Source organism: Marmota monax, unplaced genomic scaffold, assembly GCF_021218885.2.
Source record: "Marmota monax isolate L192 unplaced genomic scaffold, Marmota_monax_Labrador192_F-V1.1 WCK01_AAM20220418_F8-fsc00095, whole genome shotgun sequence".
In the NCBI taxonomy this organism is placed as follows: domain Eukaryota; kingdom Metazoa; phylum Chordata; class Mammalia; order Rodentia; family Sciuridae; genus Marmota; species Marmota monax.
In genome coordinates this window covers 496,876-518,247 of record NW_026695244.1, presented here as the reverse complement: position 1 = coordinate 518,247, position 21,372 = coordinate 496,876, and the positions used below count along the sequence as shown (strand labels likewise).

General features: G+C 38.8%; 1 protein-coding gene and 1 non-coding gene across 4 annotated transcripts in view; one reads left to right on the top strand and one right to left on the bottom strand.

The window, feature by feature from the left end:
- The window catches only part of Casp10 (caspase 10), a 43,023-nt gene that overhangs the window by 9,022 nt on the left and 12,629 nt on the right, over window positions 1-21,372 (bottom strand). The window contains exons 4-10 of one of the 3 annotated variants that reach the window (XR_006855860.2): window positions 15,610-15,745; window positions 13,092-13,201; window positions 7,143-7,179; window positions 4,920-5,011; window positions 3,414-3,522; window positions 2,314-2,800; window positions 288-432 (exon numbers count right to left, since the gene is read on the bottom strand). Coding sequence is in view for 2 of the 3 variants with exons in the window: in XM_046463101.2 (XP_046319057.1) it covers window positions 2,314-2,800; window positions 3,414-3,522; window positions 4,920-5,011; window positions 7,143-7,179; window positions 13,092-13,201; window positions 15,610-15,745 (971 nt within the window). In the remaining variant the exon portion in view is untranslated. The remainder of the gene's footprint in view (window positions 1-287; window positions 433-2,313; window positions 2,801-3,413; window positions 3,523-4,919; window positions 5,012-7,142; window positions 7,180-13,091; window positions 13,202-15,609; window positions 15,746-21,372) is intronic. The other 2 variants (XM_046463101.2, XM_046463102.2) reach the window with 2 other exon arrangements.
- Window positions 9,260-9,332, top strand: Trnaa-agc (transfer RNA alanine (anticodon AGC)). The gene has a single exon. It is a non-coding gene; the product is annotated as a tRNA-Ala (tRNA).

The following is a 21,372-nucleotide window of genomic DNA, read 5'->3' as shown; positions in this document are numbered from 1 at the left end:
TATTATATTAATAATGCCCTCTCTAGTCTATCTTCAGAGAGGGTTAAAAGGATAAACATGGCACAGCTCCTGAACTTCAACAGGATTCAGACATGAAAATTTTTTGAAGGACAATTTATATATGCTATTCAAAATACAAGACAGAATGTGATCAACACCATATGACAAGGAGGTCAAAGTTCCACTGCATGTTGAGAGGAGAAAATACTTCTGGCTAAGAGGAAGAGCAAAGGCTCCATGGAGGAGGCAGCAGTTGAGCCTGGGATTGCAGGACCTATAGTATTTACCAGAATCTTCTGGTGGTGGGCATCTACATATCACTGGAAGCAAATATAGGAGACAGCACTCAATTTTGAATTGTGGATTCATCACTCACTCACTGTGTGGTCTTAGGCAGGTTATTTACTTCTCTGTACTTCAGTTCTCCCAGCCCTAAAATGGGAGACATGATAGTCCCCATCTTAGAGATTGCCATGAGAATGAAATGATGTAATTCAAACTAAGCACTAAGAAAGCCAATTACACTATTCTACTATCATCTTTAGTGTCATCATACTACTATCCTCTTCCTATCTTCATACTACTATCCCCTTCCTCCTCTTACTCATCTTCATCACTATTTTTCAGGTGGAGGATGTGGGCCCCGATTGGTTTTCAGTCCCTATATCCTTCTTGGTACCAACTATTCTCTGTCCTCAAATCTTTTTCTGAGTTAATCTTTCTCATCATTAGCTCACCTGAACTATTACCTTCAGCCAAGAAGCCTTTCAAGTAGCTCCGGCCCCATTCTCAATGTTTTTTTTTTTTTTTAAGGGATCATGCATGCCAGACAAGTCCCCTGCCACTAAGCCACATTCCCCCAACCTACCATTCTTCATTTCATTATCCTGTTTTCCTTAGTTCATAGAAGTTATCCCTTCCTGAAATTTAAATTATTAATTTAAATATTCACTTGCTTATATTTTTATTTCCTGTCTTTCCCTCACCAGACTGTATGTTCCATGGAGCAGAGATTTTTGTCTCTTTTGTTCACAACTGCACCCTCACCCCCTAACTCAGTATGCAGTACAGGAGGCACATAGTAGGCCATCAATAAATATTGTTTTGTTCCTAAAGCTATAGCCATTGGCATTTGATGACTATGGTAGGCATGGAAGAGTTGGTTTAAAAAAAAAAAAAAAAGAAGAGCAGAGTTGACTCAAGGCACCAATTTGGAATTCCCAGTAGAGCATGGGCCATTCCTAGAAATGGGGATTCAAGAGCAGGAGCTCCTGGAGAAGGGCTAGGAAGATGAATTCAGAAAGATGCAAGCTGAATGTGAGATCCAAGGGCAATACAGGGGTGGGATGTGTGGCAGGTTGTGAATGAAGGTGACTCAGGCAATAAGTCATTCATCAGCCCAGCAAATACTTATCAACCTCATCAATATGATACTATATCAAGTTCTGAAGATACAAAATTGAATTAAACAGGGTCTCTGCACTGCAAGAATTCAGAAATGAGTGGGCCGCAGATACAGTTTGGGAGACATTTTCAGGAGGCACCAGTGGTCTCTGGGTACTGCTAAAGCTGCCAGTGGAGAAGAGAGAAGAGAGAAGAGAGAAGAAGAAGAAGAAGGGAGGGAGGGAAGGGGAGAGAGAGAAAAAAGAGGTCCAGAAAAGAACCTGGTGAAGGCCCATTTCCAGGGTTCAGATAAGAAGCATTATGGCAGAGACAGAAGGGAACTTGTCAGAGCAGTGGCAAATAGAAGGCCAAAGACAGCACAAAGGCACTCAGTAAATATGAGCGACTAGTAAACTAATAAATGAAGGGACAAATAAAAAGTCCCCATATCTTTGTTGGTGCTGTTGCCTTTGTCCAGCACATCCTTCACCCAGATTCTTTGCATAGCATCTATTTGTCATCTCCAGAAGCCTCCTCTAATCCTCCAAATCTGAGTGAAGTACTTGTCTTACATGATTTTATAACACCTATGCTTCACAAAGTGTACTGACCACTGGGATGCTCTTCCCTACCTGTTTGTCTATCCCATTAGCTTGGAAGCAAATTGAGTATAGGGATTATGTCTTTTTTTTTTTTTTTTTTTTTTAAATTCTGTATCTTCCTCTTCTTTCCAGGTCTGTGCTGATGCTCAATACAAGTTTGTTAGATGGGTGGATGGATGCATGGATACATTGATGGATGCATGAATAGATGGGTGAGTAGATGGTGGTCGGATAGGTACATAAACAGGTAGAAAGATGAATGGTGAGTGAGTGAATGGGTGGATAAATGGATAATAGATAAACAGGGAGGTAGATACAGAACACTCACCTTGGTACCAACTTCTTCAGATGATTACACAGAGACTGAATATACCAGCTGCCATCTCTTATATGCCGAAAGGACATATAGCCTGGGACAGTGGCCAGACCAAGCAAGAAGTCAGCCTCAGTGGGAACACTATCCATAAGGGAAAGATGCTTAGAATTCTGAGCATCTGCTTCAGTTAACACAGAAGTTTGTACCTCTGGCCCTTGACAGGCCTGAATGAAAAAGAGTTTTGGTTTGTGAGCCAGCCCAGGGCACTGCTGGGCTGTGAAGTGACGCATGATACTCCGAATAGGAATTAGGACTCCATCTGAAGAGTAGACTGCTCCAAATTCCCCATGGGTCAGAATGCAGAACACAAAGCAGTCCCCATCAGCATGGCCTGGATGACTCTTATACTCCTGCAGAATCTTGTCCATGACTCCTTTAGTCACATCATCATATTTGTGTGCTGTGAACCCAAGCCACTCAAACACAAGCTTTAGACACTCTGGGACCAAAAAGAAAAAGAAAAAAAAAAGGAGAGAAAGAGGAAATACTGAAATGAAGTAAAGCAAAATGAAATAGAGTGAAACAATAATAATAGTTTTTAAAAATCACATAGCTCTGCCTAGCATACACAAGGCCCTGAGTTGAAACCCCAGCCTTTAACATTAAAAAATAAAATAAAATAAAAGCACATACATCAAAAAGTCTAAAGCCCTGATTTTTTTTTAACTTTTGTAACAATAACATCTTAAAATTACCTTGCCTTCTCAAAGGACCCACAGTGTCACAATAGTCCTGAGGGTCAGCAGTGACCAGTGTTTTATTCAATTTCACAGTCTAGAAGCTGAGGCTAAGGCCCTATGACTCTTCCAGGGTCACAAACCTAATGAGAGGTGAGCCAGAGCTCAAACCCCAGATTTTTGGGTGCACCTGGCCTTCCCCCAAACTACAAATAGTCAGGTACTTCTGCTACTTGGGATGCACAAGAGCTTCAGAAACATTTAGATATCATCTTTAAATTTCTGTGGAAGACAAAGTTTAATGAAAGAAAATATGAAAATGAAAAAGAATTTTAAGATTCCCAACTAGCATTTGATACACTATTCCATGCTTACCAGCATCTCTATGGGTTCCTGGTCTATCTTTCAGGGAGGTAAAGCTGTGATTGTTGATAATGATACAGTGGCCTCTGTGTTTCCGATCCATCCTGTACATAATTGTCTCCTTAAGGAAGAAGAGATAGAACCCCTTATTTGGGACCATCATGTTAGGAGGCTTAATATTTCTAATGAGCTACTTCAGCAGATCCATATGAGGAAAAGCAGGATGTATCTCTTAATGCCAGTTTTTTTAAAACCATTTTTTTACACTTAAGTCTAAACTCCTTAGGCTGGTGGTGTATCTCAGTGGTAAAGGACTTGTTTAGCATACACAAGGCCCTAGGTTCAGTCCCCAGCCCAAAAAAAAAAAAAGTATGTAAAATGGGGCTGGGGATGTAGCTCAGTCGAGTCAGCACTAATCCCCAGCACTGCAAAAAACAAACAAACAACAACAGCAGCAGCAACAACAAAAAACTTGTAGTATGGAATATGCCAGATAATTACTAAAGTTACACACAGAAAGACCAGAGATTCTGACCACTCTGCACTTAATTTTGCTGCTGAGTTATGATTTGAATACAATTTCAAATGTTCTTTTAAAGTCCCACAGCCCAGGATAAAGGATACTGTCATTTGCATTAAAGATCAGCCACCTCCTTTCTTTCAGGATCCCACTTCTAGTACCAGAAGCTGAGCTTTCTCAAGGTCCTGACCCTAGTTTGAAATTAACCAATTAATTCTACAGTTAAATGCCAGGTCTTAACTAAAACTCAAGATTCCCACTAGAATCTCAATTTCCAGGGTTAAAAAACAAAACATGTATTTTAACACTGGCAAACCCAGGAGATGGATATATATATATATATATATATATATATATATATATATATATATATATATATATATATATATATATATATAATATATATATATATATATAATCTTCCTTTTCAGATTAGAAATGTGAAGAAAGAATAAGCAAGGATTTAACAAGGCAACAAAAATATCAAGTGATGTATATATATTTTTTGAAAGGTCAGTTTCTGGAGTGATTGATACCTCTGAAAGCTGAGGAATCTCTTTTTTAACTTTATTTCTCAATATAAGTCACAGTAGGAATTTTAAAATTCGTGCAATTATTTTTGAAGGCTAATGTAAACATTTTGCAATTACAGATTAAACTTTGACTTTGGCTGGGTCTCTGTGGAACTAAAATGATTTGAAAACCTGGTATATTTTTGATCCAACCAGAAAAAAAGTGGCTTTACTTGATTTCAAAAAAAAAAAAAAAAAAGAAAGAAAAGAAAAAAAAAATAAAGAAAAGAAAAGAAAAAAGAAATGTCCTCCCTCTGGAAATAACCCAAAGAGTATACATTCCTCAAAGTGCAAAGCAATATCAAGGCCTTCACAGGCAAAGGTCACAGGAATAGATGGGAAGATCAAAGAGGAAGGAAGAACCAAGGCAAAAATTCCTCTGAGCCCTCTCAGCTCAGGTGAGAGCCCTGAATAAACTCTCCAGACCTTTGTCCAGATTTCAGAACCCAGGGTGTTAGCAGGTGCTCCTACGGTCTCCATGGACACAGGAATTAGTGCACCATTTGTGGCTTCATTGCCTAGAAAGAAAAGTACCCAGACTCCTCAAATATCTTTCTCTAAGCATTTAGATTTCCTTGCTAATAAATTTCTGACATAGCATTAAATTCTGGAGAATTGTTTTAGTTTCAAGAAACTCCCAAGATATAAATTTGGCCTGCATGCCCTTGCTGATAGGAAAGACAAATGTCCTCATATTGCTATTTGCTCTGTTTGGGTTGAAAACTGCGCTGCTGGCAGAGGATGAATTGGGGAATTAAGAACATGTGGATCGGCTCAAGGGTTCCTGGTAGAAAGCACAGCTGGGTTGTCAGCATATCTCTGTCTCTGGGTATAGAGAAGCCTGGTGGACATCAAGAAGAAAAAAGGGAACGAGGGGAAGGTCCACAGCAATGGAATCAACTGGTGCCTTTGTCACTGGCTGAAGCTCACAATGCCTTGAAGGGTTTCTGCAAGCTCCGTTTCCTCTGGGTAATAATCTATCATGGGGTGGAAGTTCATGATAGGTAATTTATAGGAAAATGTAACATGCACCTGTTTTCTTCTCCCTCTCTCAGCAAGTTTGTGGTAGAACCACCAAGCTCTATCCTCATCTCTGGGGAACAGCTGGTAAATCAGCTAAAGGTCAGTCTTTGGAGCTCAGCTCAAGCTGTATGAGTCCAGTATTCCAAAGACCAGAGAACACACCAAAAGGACCCAAGGTGCAGTGCCCCTGTACACCTATACATCTTCCTCACTCTGGGAGAAGATAACACTCCAGGAGAAGGCACATCTAAACCTTGGAACTGCAGAGTTATAAAACTGAAAAAAATGGGCCTTGTTCTTCAGAAAAATGACTTGGCTGTCTAAGCTCATACAGTGTCCGGATGCAGAGCCAGCTCTTGGAGGGAGAACTCTGCTCTCACACTGCTGGGGTCGAATCCCCGAGTCACTCCTTTTTAGCAGTGGGACAGTTAGCAAAGGGATAGGCTTCATGGGTCTCAGTTTTAAATGGGTATTAAGTGGGAAAACATTAGTATCTATCTCCAAGCTATGGAAAGATTAAATGAGATGCTCCCTGGAAAGACTCTTAGGACAATGCTTGGCCTATGCCAAGTGCAAGAGTAACTCCCACCAGCACTGTCAACATCATATCAGGTTAGCCAAAAGGTGGCATGTCATGAATTCTAAAGGCTAAATTTCCTGGGGAAAAAAATGAGGAATAGACTCTGATAAACTTTACATATCATAGATGCTATGTTTGAATATGGCTCAAGTCCCCCAAGGCTCCACTATGAGTGAAGGCTTCCCATTCCAACTAAAGAGTTGGAATGGGAAGCACTTTCTAGTTGGAATGGGAAGCGCTGTGGAACTTTCAGAAGGTGGGGCCTGATGGGAGGTCCTTGGGTCCTAATGGGAGCATGGCCCTTAGAAGGCAGTTCAATTGTTATGAAAACCCAAGTTTAGTCCTACCCTGTCCTCCCTCTGTTCCTGGTTCAAGATGTAATCACTTGCTGTCTGCCATGATGTGACTTAGGCAAGAACTGAGTCAGTGCCATGCCCTGGAACATCCAAAACTAAGAAATAAATAATTATCTTCATTTTTATAGATAGCATGTGTCAGATATTTCATTATAGTAAGAAAAAACAACTAATACAACAGATTTCAGGCCACTTGCAGATTCTGGAATATTTTCCTAAGGTCATGGTTTCTGGGCAGAAATTCAGGGCACTCAAACACACCATTACTATTGTCCTTCCCTCTTGTTTCTGTGCCTCTGAAAAATAGAAGAAGCATCTAGAGCCGCTCTGTAAACCACATTTCCTCAGACTGCATATGCTCTGTTGCTGCTGGGCTGCAGGCCTCAGCCCCACCAGGGGTTCCTTCCCTCCCTACAGAAAGTGACCTAATTCTGAAGGCTGGGAGGAAAGGACAGTAGCTGCCAGAATTCTGTAGCATCTGCTATGCTAGGCTTTCAGCAGGAACCACCCTGTCATCTCCATCCCCCACAGAAAAACTTGGTACAAACCATACACTGTGGCATGCCTCAAATTGCAATAGGAAATGAATTCACCACTAAGTTATCTTCAACTATTTGGTATACATCAAATATATCTACTCCTGCCATACTGATCCAAGTTGTAGAAAATACATAAGTACATTACACCTACCATGATTCATGGAGTGCTCATTTTGCCACAATCCCTCCTATTGAGGAAACAAGAGATGTATGAAATGTAGGAAGTTCACACAGGATGATGCTGAAGACATCGTCACATGAAGGAAGTGAAGAATCATATTTTAGTATACTATCTCTTCTTTAATTTAGAGAAGACACAGGGTATTTCCCCCCAAAAGTAATAGTAGGACGAATAAACAAATAAATATTAATAAAAATGGTAATTGAATGGAAAGGGAAGAGAGGCAGGGAAGCAGTGTAGACTTCTGAGTGTGCTCTACAGGTTTTACTTTGGATCTACATTGATACTGTTTTGTTTTGTTCGGGCCAGCACTAGGCATTGAACCCAGAGTGCTCTGCCACTGAGCTACATCCACAGTCCTTTTACAATTTTTTAAAATTTTGAAACAGGGTCTCACTAAATTGCCTAGGCTGGCCTAGAACTCGCAATCCTCCAGCCTCAACCTCTCAAGTAGCTGGGATTACAGGTAAGTGTCACCATGCCTGGCTTAATGTTCCATATGTAAAATACAAACTTAAAACAAACTGGAGGGCCCATCTTTTCTGCATCCTCCTCCTCACCCACTACCTACCCCCATCCTCAGTCTCCAGGAGAAAGCTCCAAAGAGGACTTCACCAAGGTGTTGGGAAAGGAGTGACCCTGTAATGGGCAGCAACAGGACTTACTGGTGCTGCCCATCACAGGGGTGACAACCAGCAAGTCACCCTAGGTCAAAGATATGCATCCCTGCTGAAAGCCACAGGGAAGTGACTTTTGTTTAAGCCAGACCCATGCTGCTGGACCTCAGTCCCATGGCTGCACAATACTGGAATTTCCCGTCTTTGGGGGATCAAATACAAAGGAGTTCCAGTTTCACTTTTCAAAAGACTTCCTGCCTTTCTCTTCACACCCCACATTTTCCTGCCTGAAGTATCCTGGATTTCTTCTTGGTGGCATCCAAAGCCAGGCCAGGCTGCTTTCTGGTTTTGTCCAGAAACTGAGCAAATCTTCTGGGATTAAGGGAATGGCAGAAGCAGTGGCTGGCTCTGTCCAGCAGCTCCAGACTGGGCTTTCCTTGATTTGTCTCTTCAGGCAGAAGAGGGACTAGGTCAAATCTTTATGTCTATCTACTTCTTTGCCTGAGAATATCACATCCTCTGTTAACACCACCCACATCTTTGTGTCAAAGAGTGAGTCAATGACCAACATCTGGCCACATTCAGCCTTCTTTCGACTGTTTTCAAGAGGAGTCTAGTAACCTCTCAGAAAGAAGCAGTTGTCACATCTCAATAGAAAGGTATGCCTCTCTTTCAGAAAATCTCACAATCAAAAAGACTTAGGTTTTTTTTTTAATTGTTGATGGGCCTTTACTTTATTTATTAATTTATTTTTATGTGGTGCTGAGGATCAAACCCAGTGCCTCACACATACTAGGCAAGTGCTTTGACACTGAGCCGCAGCCCCAGCCCCAAGACTTAGTTTTAAAACAAATTAGGGGACGTAGCTTGAAATGCAAAGGCCTTTTTCCTCTTAAATTTAATTTTTAGCAGTGTTCTTTTAACAAGATAACCTTCAGGTGCATATGAAACATGAAATGATTTTCCATGGAAAAAGGCAGGATTTCCTACATAACTTTTAAGACACCTTCCTGCTCTGAGAGTCTGACAATATATGTAATGTGAGGTTTTGCCCCACCCACTCAGCCCTATGCACTCCCAATACCACCACAACGACCCCACCCTCATGTGGCCATGACCAGAATCATCCCACATCTGCTTCAGAGACCAATGCCAAGCCATACCCCTTTAGAGAACAATGAATTCTAAAAGGTAAAGAGTAAAATCCTGTGTGTGTGCACATCTGTGTATCACCTACATGCATGTGAAGCCTTCGTGTACAACACTGGTTGAAAAAGTAGGTGAGGGGAATTAAGTTTAGCAGGCAATTTATCTTAGAATTAGGGAATCCTAAAATGTCAGTGCTGGGAAATTACATTTTTAAAAAACTTCTATATGTATGTAGGGTGGTGAGGGTGGTCTGCAATTCCCTGCTCAAAGCTATGGTAGGCACTTGATAAGTGTTGGTCTAATTTGATTAGAGGTGGGTGCTGTGGTTGTGGCTCAGTGGTAGAGCACTTGCCTAGCATGCATGAGGCACTGGGTTCAATTCCCGGAACCACATAAAAATAGAAACAAACAAAATAAAGGTATAAAAAAAAAATAAAAGGGAGCCACTCTTCCTCAATTCCTCTTCCAATTAGATGTCTAACTGCTTTTCTAGGATAAGAATTCATTGAATCAAGGGTTGTTTTCCTAGAAAAAAGAAGTCAGTTTAGGGTTTTAGAATAATTGCAATTTTGTCCCATTTGGGAGAGGAGAGAGGGAACCTAGATTAACAAATAAAAAATGAATCACTTTCAAAGTGCCCTCCCAACACAGAAGATTCCTTCAAATGCTTAACTACCCCCACCTGCAACGTGGTGGTTCAGAGCAGGACCTCAGACCTCCAGCCAGGCTCTGGGTCAAGCTCTGTCTGCCTGTGAAGATTATAGGTTGTCTTTGCCCAGCCTTTGCAGCCATAGGCCACTGAATGTTTGAGACCCTCAGTAGTAGAGTGCCCCTGGCTTCAATCCCCAGTGTTGGCAAAAACAAAAACCTATTTATACAGCATTTATGTTATATAAGTTATTGCAAGTAATCTAGATGATATAAAGTACAGGGGAGGATATGCATAGGTTATATGCAAATACTAAGCCATTTTATATAAGGGAATTGAGCATCCACAGATTTGGGTATCTTTGGGGAGTTTGGGAACAAATTCCCCATGGATAATGAGGGACAACTATACAAAAAGTAAACTACATACTATAGAAATCAGACATCTTGACCAAGTAATCAAAATCAGCATCACCGATGGAGGGCAGGATGAATATCATGTACCTCTAGATAGGATGCCCTGAGAAAGACACCATATCACTTATATGATGTTGTGACCAGAATATATAACTTGAATCTAATCAAGAGGAAAAACCACATGCACCAAAAATAGAAAAACTCTATTAATTTTTATAAAAGGTGGGAGGGATGACTACATAGTTCAAAAGTCTCCATGTCATAAAAGAGAAAGGAAAGTTGTGGAGATGTTCAAGATTAAAGGAAAGTACAGGGACATGACAACTAAATACAATACTGTATTATATTTATATGATCTTAGATTGAAATTTTTATATCATGCATATATATATTGATACTAGAAACAATTCAATAACAAGTCACATTTAAATTTTATAAGAAACACACAAACATTAAAACACTGGTTACAGAAAACAGAATAGGATGAAAAACTATAAGGTATGATTCTTTTTTAAAGAGAGAGAGAATTTTATATTTATTTTTTAGTTTTCGGCAGACACAACATCTTTTTTTTGTATGTGGTGCTAAGGATCAAACCCAGTGCCGCACGCATGCCAGGCGAGCGCGCTACCGCTTGAGCCACATCCCCAGCCCAAAGCTATGATTTTCCTTTTCATTAAAGACCAGCACCCTGTGAGAATAATCAAGTCAATTAGCAATACTCATCTGTACTGCAACATAATATATCCAAAGGAAAGGTAGTGATTGTACTGATTTTATTATTTTTTTCTAAGCCATTTTTGTCTTTCTCCCACTCAATGCAAAGAAACAAAACATTATTTAAAAAAAAAAAGTCACTATTATGTACCCAAAACATCTTTTGATACTGGGCAAGTTCCTCTACATGAATCACTTTAGGTCATCCACCATGATGAACCCCTTTCTCTCACAGGATCAGTGTTCATGCCTAGATTTCTGGGCTGCCCAATTTCCTTCACTGCACTCCAGTGACAGTTTCAAAAAACAGGTTCCTCTGCAAGTCCCCTAGATTTAATTTTGCACTGGCAGAGTAAAAAACTATCAAGGACACTATTGGGTCAACAGCCAAAATTGAAATATGAACCATTAATGTGACAACAATATTGTATTAATTTAACATTTTGGCACTGATAACTGTACTATAGTTCTACAAAAGAATATTCTTATTCTTAGGCAATACATACTGAAGCAATTAGGGATCAAGGGTCTTGATATATACAGCTTGCTTTCAAAAAGCTCAGAAAAAATTATGTAAGCATGGAGAGAGAACACAAAAATGATAAAGCAAGCAGCATACACGTATTCTCTGGGTTATTTACATTCTTGCTACATTTCTGTAAGATTGAATATATTTCTAAATTTTAATGTTGTACCTATCAAAATACAAGATCATGAAAGTAGTAAAGAAGCCATAAAAAATTTTTTTTCAGGACTAGGGATTGAACCCAGGGCAAGCACTCTACCACTGAGCTATACATACAGCCCCCCATGAAAGGAAATTTTAAGAATAAAAAATAAAACTCCCACAAATGACCCAATTAGGAAATGGGCAGAAAATCCAAATAGACAAAAAAGGTATACATATGGCCAATAAGCATATGCAAATTAGCTCAACATCATTACTTGTTGAGGAAATACAAATCAAAGCCACATTGAGACTCACATTTATGAGGAGGACTATTGTGAAAGAAAGAAAGAGAAAATAACAAGTGTTGATGAAGATGTGGAGAAATTAGAACACTTATGCATGGCTGCTGGAAATATAAAATGGTACTTCCACTGTGGAAAACTGTATGGCAGGTCCTTAAAAAGTGGATGATAGAATTACTATATGATCCAGCATTTTCACCTATGTGAATTACCAAAATAATTAAAAGAGATATTTTTATACCAATGATCATAGCAGCATTATTCATAGTTGCCAAAAGGTAGAAGTTATCCAAGATCCCACTGGTGGATGAACAAAGCATAACACATTCATTAATTCCTAGATATACTACAATGTGGATGAAACTTGAAGCCAATCAAAAAAGAGTATATGTTGGGGCTGGGGTATAGCTCAGTGATAGACAACATGCTTACCATGCATAAGGCCTCTGGACTTAATCCCCAGTATGCAAAGGGGAAAAAGTCTTTTTATATGAGGTATCTAGAATAATCAAATTATAGACACAAAGTAGAACAGTGGTTTCATGGGACAGGAGAAGAATGAAATGTGAAATTACTATTTAATGGATCCAAAGTTTCAGTTAGGATTGAAAAAGTTCTGGAAATGAATGGTAGTGACACAAAGCACTTAACACAGCTGTATATTTAAAAGCAGTTAAGGTGGTAAGTTTTATGTAATGTGTATCTTATGATAATTAATGTTTAATGGTAAAATTTATGGTTATATTTTACCACAATTGAAAAAAATGAAAAAAAAAATTTACAAGGCCAAGATCATTTCACTAATTTTGACAGATATTGATAAAGTAGAACTACCGGAGCATGTTGGAAAGAAAGGAACTTAGGAAAGACTCAGCATTCCCAAGGTTCACTGTCACATTGTGAGCAACATTGAAGATTCTCCCAAGGTTGCTCTACACAGTCTTCGACTGTTGAGTACTACAGAAACCAGGAACCCAGTTCTTAACCTTCTGGGGGGGACAGCTTCATAATTTGTAGAGTCCTTTGTTCATACATTATTAATAATGTCACAACAGTGACAGAAGACTATTTAAACCAAGGAAGAGGGTCCTGTGAAACCCTATGGCTTGTATACCCATGAAGCCAGACTGATCTTATCCTACAGATAAGAGCAGAGGCACCATTTTAAAGCAACCCAAGGGAGTGCTGTGGTAGCTCAGGCCAACTACTGAGAGCTAATTGTCAAATTTTCAGGAAATCTGCAACCTGGTCGATGTCATGTTGATCATTTGAAATCAGCCATGGTGGGAATATTTACAAATGCTACCTATCAGGATCCATCCCTCCCTTCTCTCTCTCCCTGGAGACTGGAGGTGGAAGTAGACAGCTGGTAAACAGGCCTGAACAGCACTCAACTTACTGTTAAGGCTCCATGGAACTGCTTAATGTCTGATGGAGTAAATATTTCTTCCTGTCCTTGAGGCAATGATTCAGTTTCTTTGTCCACAGGAGGTGTCACTTCCTGGGCAGCTGTAAATAAAACCACAGGCAGAAAACAAAAAACAAAAAACAATTCACCGTCTAACTAATACCAATCCAAGACAATCAATCATCAAAAGTTACTATTTTAAAGAAATTTTTAAATTTGCAATGGCATTTCTTATGGAAGTCTACATAAATACTCAGGAAAAAAATGTGAATTTATAATTATTTTTATTGTTGTTATATTTTTATTCTTTGTATTTCATATATTCTTTCTTATTGTTTCTATTATTTTTATAATTTTATTAACTCCTTAAAACTACCATATATTTTACCAAATAATATTTCATAATTTATGGTACTTAATGTTTCAGATAGTTGAAAAGATTCCAAAAGGATTTCCTCAAAAAATAGTACCAGAAGTCAGGCTACAAGAATAAAAAGAAAGAAAGAAAGAAGACAAAAGAAAAAACATTCAGAAGTGGTAGTTAAATGTATCATATTCATAAAAAGGATTTATTTGAAATTATTAATAAGAATAAGCTAGCTATATCTGTATTGTATTCATGGAAAATGTCAGGCATATTGGGTGGGGAAAAAGCAAGTTACAAAATATAATTAGCATGGTCCTGTTTACACATACATCACACACACACTCACAGTTGTTTCTATACAGAAGAAAATCTACAAGAATATATTCTTTTTTTAAAGTTATTTTTTTAGTTGTAGTTGAACACAACACCTTTATTTCACTTGTTTATTTTTGTATGTGGTTCTGAGGATCGAACCCAGAGTCTTGCACGTGCGAGGCGAGCGCTCTACTGCTGAGTCACAACCCCAGCCCACAAGAATATATTCTAAACAGTGGTTATCTCTGCAGAATGGGTTGGCAATGAAAGGAAGAAGAGAAAGATTTTTATCTTCCACACTCTGTATTATTTTCATTATTTGAATTTTTATTTAATTTCATTATAATTACATATATTATTTTTAATAATACATTTAAAATATTAAAGCAAACAACAAAGTTCAAGTAAACTCAGAAAGTGAGCCAGATGACCTTAAATAAAGTCAGGTCTTAATCAAACAAAAGGGACTTGGACTTTAGATCACATAGAAGAGTCTGAGCTCTTCACACCCTTTCCGTTCAGTCTTTAACAGTTTTTCATCCTAAAAGCAGAATTAGGCCCAAACTCAGGATTGTAGAAAGCCAACATTAAAAGAGTAATAATACTTGCCATCCGAGCAGACCACACAGATAGGTTTAAAAAAGAAACAGGAGGGCTGGAGTTGTGGCTCAGTGGTAGAGCGCTTGCCTCAAATGTGTGAGGCACTGGGTTCGATTCTCAGCAACACATATAAATAAAAAATAAAGGTCCATCAACAACTAAAATGAATAAAATAAATATATTTTTAAAAAAAAAGAAAGAGGAAAATCAGAACTCTTCTGATATACTCAAGACTCTGTGAGGCAGATGTAAATGCTGACCACACAGAAACCAGTGAGTCTCCTCCAGAGTTCAAATATCTACAATAACCTGCTCCCCTATATCTACAATAACCTGCTCCCCTGCCCTGTGTTTCTTTGTGTGGGAAAAAATGGGTGAGTAGAAAAAAGACACATATCATTTGGAGTTCACATGAGGATTCCAAATACTCTTTCAGTATCAACTTCCTGCTTTTCATTTCCTATTTGATAATGTGACTGAAAGAACTGTTTTTATTTGTCATAATAATTTTTAATTAAATTTACATTTATTTATTGTTTTAGTTATTGTTTGAGATTTTATCAATTTCACAAGAATATATTTTGTTTCTCAACTTATTTTGTCTTCACTGAATTCTTAGAAGGAAGCTTCCTCTTGGCTAATTTCATTTTTAAAGAAAGAATTTTGCATGCTAGATTAACTCACTGAACAAAATATGGGTGTAGCAGAGAAACTTCCCAAACATAGTCATGAATTATTATATATTGTTCTTAACAGTGGAAATAGACCCAGAGAAATTTATGTTTATGATAAATATTTACTATTTAGCATATTGACATTTGTCATGTATGATTCCTGCCCTGTGTTTCCACCTTTACATAATATCAAAGAAAAACTATCTTTGTAAGACATACCAAAGCTCTTGTCTAGTGTGTACAATGCCCTGAGTTCAAGCCTAAGCACAGTCAAAGGAAAAAAAAAAAAAAGAATGAGCTAGCTATCTCTGCATTATATTCATTTGCCTAAAACTACTTTCCCCCACTAGAACATAAGCTCCAAAAGGGCAGGAGCTTTGCAATATACCTCCAATTTATAAAATAATGCCTGGGCTAAAGTATGCATTCAATAAATATGTACTGAATGAACAAATGAGGAGATTTCTGGCTTTCCCAAGAAAATATTACCAAAATGATAAGAAAACCTCCTACATATAAATATGGGGCAAGTAAGCAAAAATAAGCTGCTTACCTTTCTCTCTTTTATAGTTCTCTATCTTCCTTAGAAGGAAAGGTGCAACCTTTTTAAAAACCTTCTCCAGTAATATCACATTATCTTCATCTATTTCAGTGTTTTTTTCTAGGTAGGCCAATAAACTTAGAGGACTCTGCAAGAGAATCAGTAGAGTCACATTTACTTACCTTCTGATTATCATTCACTTAAACACTACCTGCATGGACACTAAGCACCAGGTTTTGCAGTGATGAATATGGTATAGCATCTGCCTCCAAGGGGCTCAATTTACCAAGCAAATCTCTACACAAGCCATGTTAATAACAGACACCAAAGACACATAACTCACTGTATGATAGGAATAGTGCTTGGTGCTTGTTATAGATTAGCCTAAAAACAGCCCAATGAAGTAGATACTGTTATAATCTCTATTTTAAAGATGAAATAACTGAAGTACAGAGAGGTTTAGTAATTGGCTCAAGGTCACAAAGCCAACAAGTGGCAGATCTGGTGCAATCTGATATCAAAGTCTGTTTTATTGGCCAATGAGCTATACTGCCTCTAACTCACAGCCATAAACGATATCATTGATTGGGGAACCAGAAAAACAAGGACACCAAAGAAATGAGGGGGGAAATGGGAAGAACATCATATTTGGTATTTTAGAAGAAAATATCTATGATGTTATCCTGTGTGTGTGTGGGGGGGGTGGAATCACAAATTGGCTAATATGATTTTAATATAGATTTACATATGTGGTGGAAGGTACCATAGACCTTTCAGAGATTAGAACTTAATGTATTGATCGGGTTATTACAAATATGAACAAAATTATATCAGAGCCCACAGAAAAGAGCAATCAGAAAGAGAACATCTGAACACCATCTAAGTGCACACATATCCATTGGCCAAGTGGGAACAGGTAAGGGAGAGTCCAGTCTCTGTTAAACAGTTTAAAGTTTGAAAAATGGCTATGTCCTCGGGAACCTTGGAAAGAGGCTAAAGTACAAACCCCAATGAGCCTTAGGCCATGGCTGACACCGCAGGCTGGGTCAGGCCATGAGGAACACACACACCACAGGAGGAACTGGGGCAGGAGTCCCTTGGGTCAAGGGCTGCCAACAGTGATCATTAAAGAGAACAGGGACATGATCAGATTTGTCTTCAAATGGAAATCTTGGAAGTAGATTGAAGACAGAAATGGATTGAGAAAATATTGGCTGGAAGATTAAATAACCTGGTGAAGATGATCAAGACCTGGTCTAGGACTAGTGATGGAAAAGCAGAGGAGACACTGGACATCTCTGAAGCATAATTTGGTGGGTTTTAGGGATCACTTGGAACTGGGTGAAGAAATGAGGAAAGAGTCCAAGATGTCTTCCAGTGGTGACAATATTCATTTATTCCTCATTCATCCATCCCGCATACCAGCCTCCATATAAGTTGCACATGGGCATCGAGGCTTGAACTGCATGAAGGATGACAAAGCCCTACTGACAAGATGGAAAAGGATATGCCATGCAAATACAACCAAGTGGGGACGTGAGGAGAAACTGGAAATTGGTTATTAGGAGGTACTTGGTAGTTTCAGCAAGAAAAGTTTCATTGGCACGATACAGGTGGAAGCCATTCTGGAATACATTGGAAAGTGCCTAAGAGTTGAGTTAGTGGAGAGAAGAGTATGTGTAGACTACTTTTTCAAGAAGGTTAGCAGTAAAGGTAAAGAGGAAGCTGTAGCAGCAACATGTAAAGAGACAGGGTTAATAAGTCGTGTGTGTGTGTGTGTGTGTGTGTGTGTTTTCCAACATGGCACTCAAATCACAAACAATCCAGGCAAAAGGCCAGAGTTTCAAAGTCTTAACTGGTTTCTGTCTGCATCTGGTTAAAAAAAAAAAAAAAATGAATTTTCGAGAAATTCCAGAAGCAGGATGACCTGTTGTGGAAAGGCAAAGATGTGTCACTCCACAGCAGCCCCAACATACCAGCTGGTCAAGGGGCAAAGTAGAAGAGAGGTGTGGAGGAAGAATCTTCCTGAGTTAATCAGCCGGGCACAAAGGTCAGAAGGAACTCCCCCACCACCCTTGCACCATGTCCCGCAGCAAATAATACACAGGTGAGCTTTCTGGGAACCTTGAAACCAAACTCCATGTCTTGACAACAGCCTACCAGGAGGAAAAAAAAAAAGGAATTAAGACATGATCCCCCAAAATAACGATGGAAATCTTATATTGTATAAGAAGACACACACAAAAACACACAATTGAAATGGAGCCCATACATGGGTTTAAAAACACCACCCTGGCAAATACTAGCAGGACATTCCAAAAGTTCTTTATTTTGTTTCTTCACTAAAGAGCCAGTAGGTTTGGGTGTAGTTTCCTCTGCATCAGCCATCTATGCTGAAAGCTGTGCTGAGGTTGGAGTTCTAGACAGTTGTTCAGGTCTCACAGGAAGTGTGCAGGCAACTATTCTGCCTAATTGTGTAAGAGAGCTATCAAAGAGGAATCCCAGAATACCCTATAGAGGTCATATACTTTTTTTTTTTAGAGAGAGAGAGAGATAGAGAAATTTTTAATATTTATTTTTTAGTTTTCTGCGGACACAACATCTTTGTTTGTATGTGGTGCTGAGGATCGAATCTGGGCTGCACACATGCCAGGCGGGCTCGCCACCGCTTGAGCCACATCCCCAGCCCAAGGTCATTTACCCTTTTGACTGAGCCCAGTGGTACTCATCTGTAATCCCAGCTCCTTGAGAGGCTGAGGCAGGAAGACTGAGTTTGAACCCAGCCTGGGCAACAGAAAGACAGTGTCTCAAAGAAACAACAATAATAAAAAGTCACTTTTGTCCCCATGGAAAGGCCGTAAGAATTTAGAACCTTTTCCTTTTGGTTGAGGGGTATCCAGGTCCTCCTCCAATGACTATAAGTAAGTTATTTCTTCTGTGATAATTCTTTTGCAGTTGCAATAGTAGATAATGCAGCCTCTTTAATCCCTGGTAAGAAACTCCTCTGAGATACTTAGAAATTGTCCTCCACATACTTCAGAGCCTGGCCTGATTGCAAAGTCCAAGAGAGACAAACCCAATTATCGAATCATGACTCAGCCATGATTATATCATGAAGAATTTGACTTCCTTTTACTGTTGGACTGAGAAAAACATATCAAAAGCAAAAACAAATCATCTGGCTGCTTGAGCATGGGCTTTGTTGATTGACAAGCTAATTTAGCAGGAGGAGGAATGTTTGGAAGGCTTGCTCACAAAAATGATCCTGTGTACACTCAAAACACAAACAGAGATCTAGGACCTGTGCAACCAAAAGAGAAAGAAACTCTCCCCAGTTCTGGGTGGAAAAGCTCTGCAGTGTGGAGCATTGCAGAGACTCCTTCAACAAGTGCTTTTCCCCCCACCTCTCACTCCCCACCTCAGGTTGCAAGGACTTCCGTCCAGGATGGAGGGAGGGCTGGAACAATGAAAAGAGGTCTCATTTTATTTATAAATCCAGATACTGGAAAAATTGTAGGAGGATGCCCCAGGTTGGGAGAGAATGTTATTAGAAGCACAGGGAGAGCTTTTTAAACTGCAGGTATCTCTCCAATGTTGAGAATTTCAGCATTTAAAGAAAAATGCTGTCAGTTCAGCAGGCAGTCAGGTTGCATCACTGCAAACATGAGCACTGAAACACTAGGCAGAAGCAGAGAACACCTTGGTGCTTTATAAAAATTATCTGAAATTAAATGCTTGATTTTTTTTATTTGTCTAAGAGCTCACCCCCCCCTTCTCTATGTGCACATACACACACACACACACACACACACAATGTTTATAGAACAAGGTCTAAATTAGGACTAAAAGGGGGAAGGGGAGTATAGCATAGAATGGCTTTATGCTCTGACATAGGGAGAGGATGGATATAACAGGAGCAAATAATTTTCCAACTATGTGAACAATCATATTGGTAAAAGAGGTAGGAATATATATTCTGAGACTGTGGTATGTGTCATATGAAATAAAACAAAAACAAAGATTATCTAACATTCTAATTCTATCATCCCCTTGAAATAAGAACCAGGATTCTCAGTGTGAAGAACAGGAGAGGCAGGTATAATATAGAAATGATTAAATAAAAATCTAGTGGATATTAGTTTGAACTGAAAATATAAGTGGAAGTTATGAGATATTTTGTATTAAAAAAATTTCTCTCTCTCTCTCTCTCTTTCTCTCTCTCTCTCTCACACACACACACACACACACACACACACACACAATTTCCTAGCTCTATCCTTTGGGAAAAACAATTAGGAATAATTATCATCCCAGAATCAATGAACATCCCCAATACCTAATTTGCAGTCTTGAAATAACACTTCTCATTATAAGAAAACATTGCTTTATAATAAAAAGAAGGGATGGATTCTAGGACTGAGCAGAATGTTTACAAAGTGAACCTGGGACATCTTTGCCAGGTAACAAAGAAGTCTTTAAATACTATGACAGAAGAACCAATTCGAAGAGTCTCCCAGTGATCAAAAGAGAAACAATTTGAACCTCAATAAGGATAATTATCGCAATGGATTGAAATACCTCAAATATACATAAATCCACGAGTTCACCTTTATATATATTTTTATAATGGGCCATCTTCAAAAACTTCAGGAAACCTATTAATTATCTAGAAAACTACAGAAGTAAAAAAATAATCAAAGATTTATATGTAAACTGTGTCACTGGGTAACCAAGTAATAAATGAGGAGAAAACAAAATAATAGAATTTTAATGTTTCTATTTTGCAGCCTCCAAAGAATCAATCTATAAAACTGTTGAAACCCAACAGTTGCTATATATTTAAAAGAGAAAAAAAAAAAACAGAAATGGTTTTCTATGAAAGATCATAAAACCACCTACAGTCTTTCCAAAAGTCTGATGGAGCCTCAGAATGCAGCTGCCAGGTTGTGAGAAATGCAGAGGACAGAGGAACAAGCTGACCTACACCAGGTTGAGCAGCATCAGAAAAGCTCAGATACTGCCCTATGGCTCTTCAACAGGAAAGGGCTGAGAAAAATAAAGAGAGGAGGGGAGGGCCATACAGCTCCGTGGCGGGGCACTTGCCTGGCATGGGCAAGGTCCTGGGTTCAATCCCAGGTACTGGAAAGAAAAGAAAGCAACTGGGGGAATGGAACTTAACCTACAGATTCAAAAACTCTTGAAAGAAGAAAAACCGAACAAGACTAAACAAGAGATCTAGGGACTCCCAGTTAAGTGAAAAAGTCATCAAAAAACATAACGATGCAGTTCTAAAAAGTCAGGACAATGGTTACCTCTAAGGGCCAAGAAGGAACCTGACTGGGACAGGGCAAATGGAGCAATTTTCAGAATAGATGGGAATTTTTAATATTTTTTTCCCTGCATTTCTTTTTTTAAATTCTTGTCTATTCATTTATTTTGAAAGCACTCAGATCAGGAGCACATACAGCAAGTTCAGATGACACATTGTACAATATGATTTTGCTAAAATGCAAAATGTGGTTTCTTGACCTAGGTGGTGGTTTCAAGGGTATTAGCCTTATAATAGTGCATTACTCCGCATGTTTTGTGTCATTTTCTATACCTGTGTTCTGTTGGTTGTTTGGTTATTTTTTTTACAATAAAATGGCAAAAGAAAAAAAAAAGTGTAAAAAACAAAACCAGAAATGTATAAGATGAAAAACACAGAACTTCCAAGGACCATCTAAGGGAGAAAACTAGTAGATTCTGACAAGGAGCAACAACTATGAAAATGTT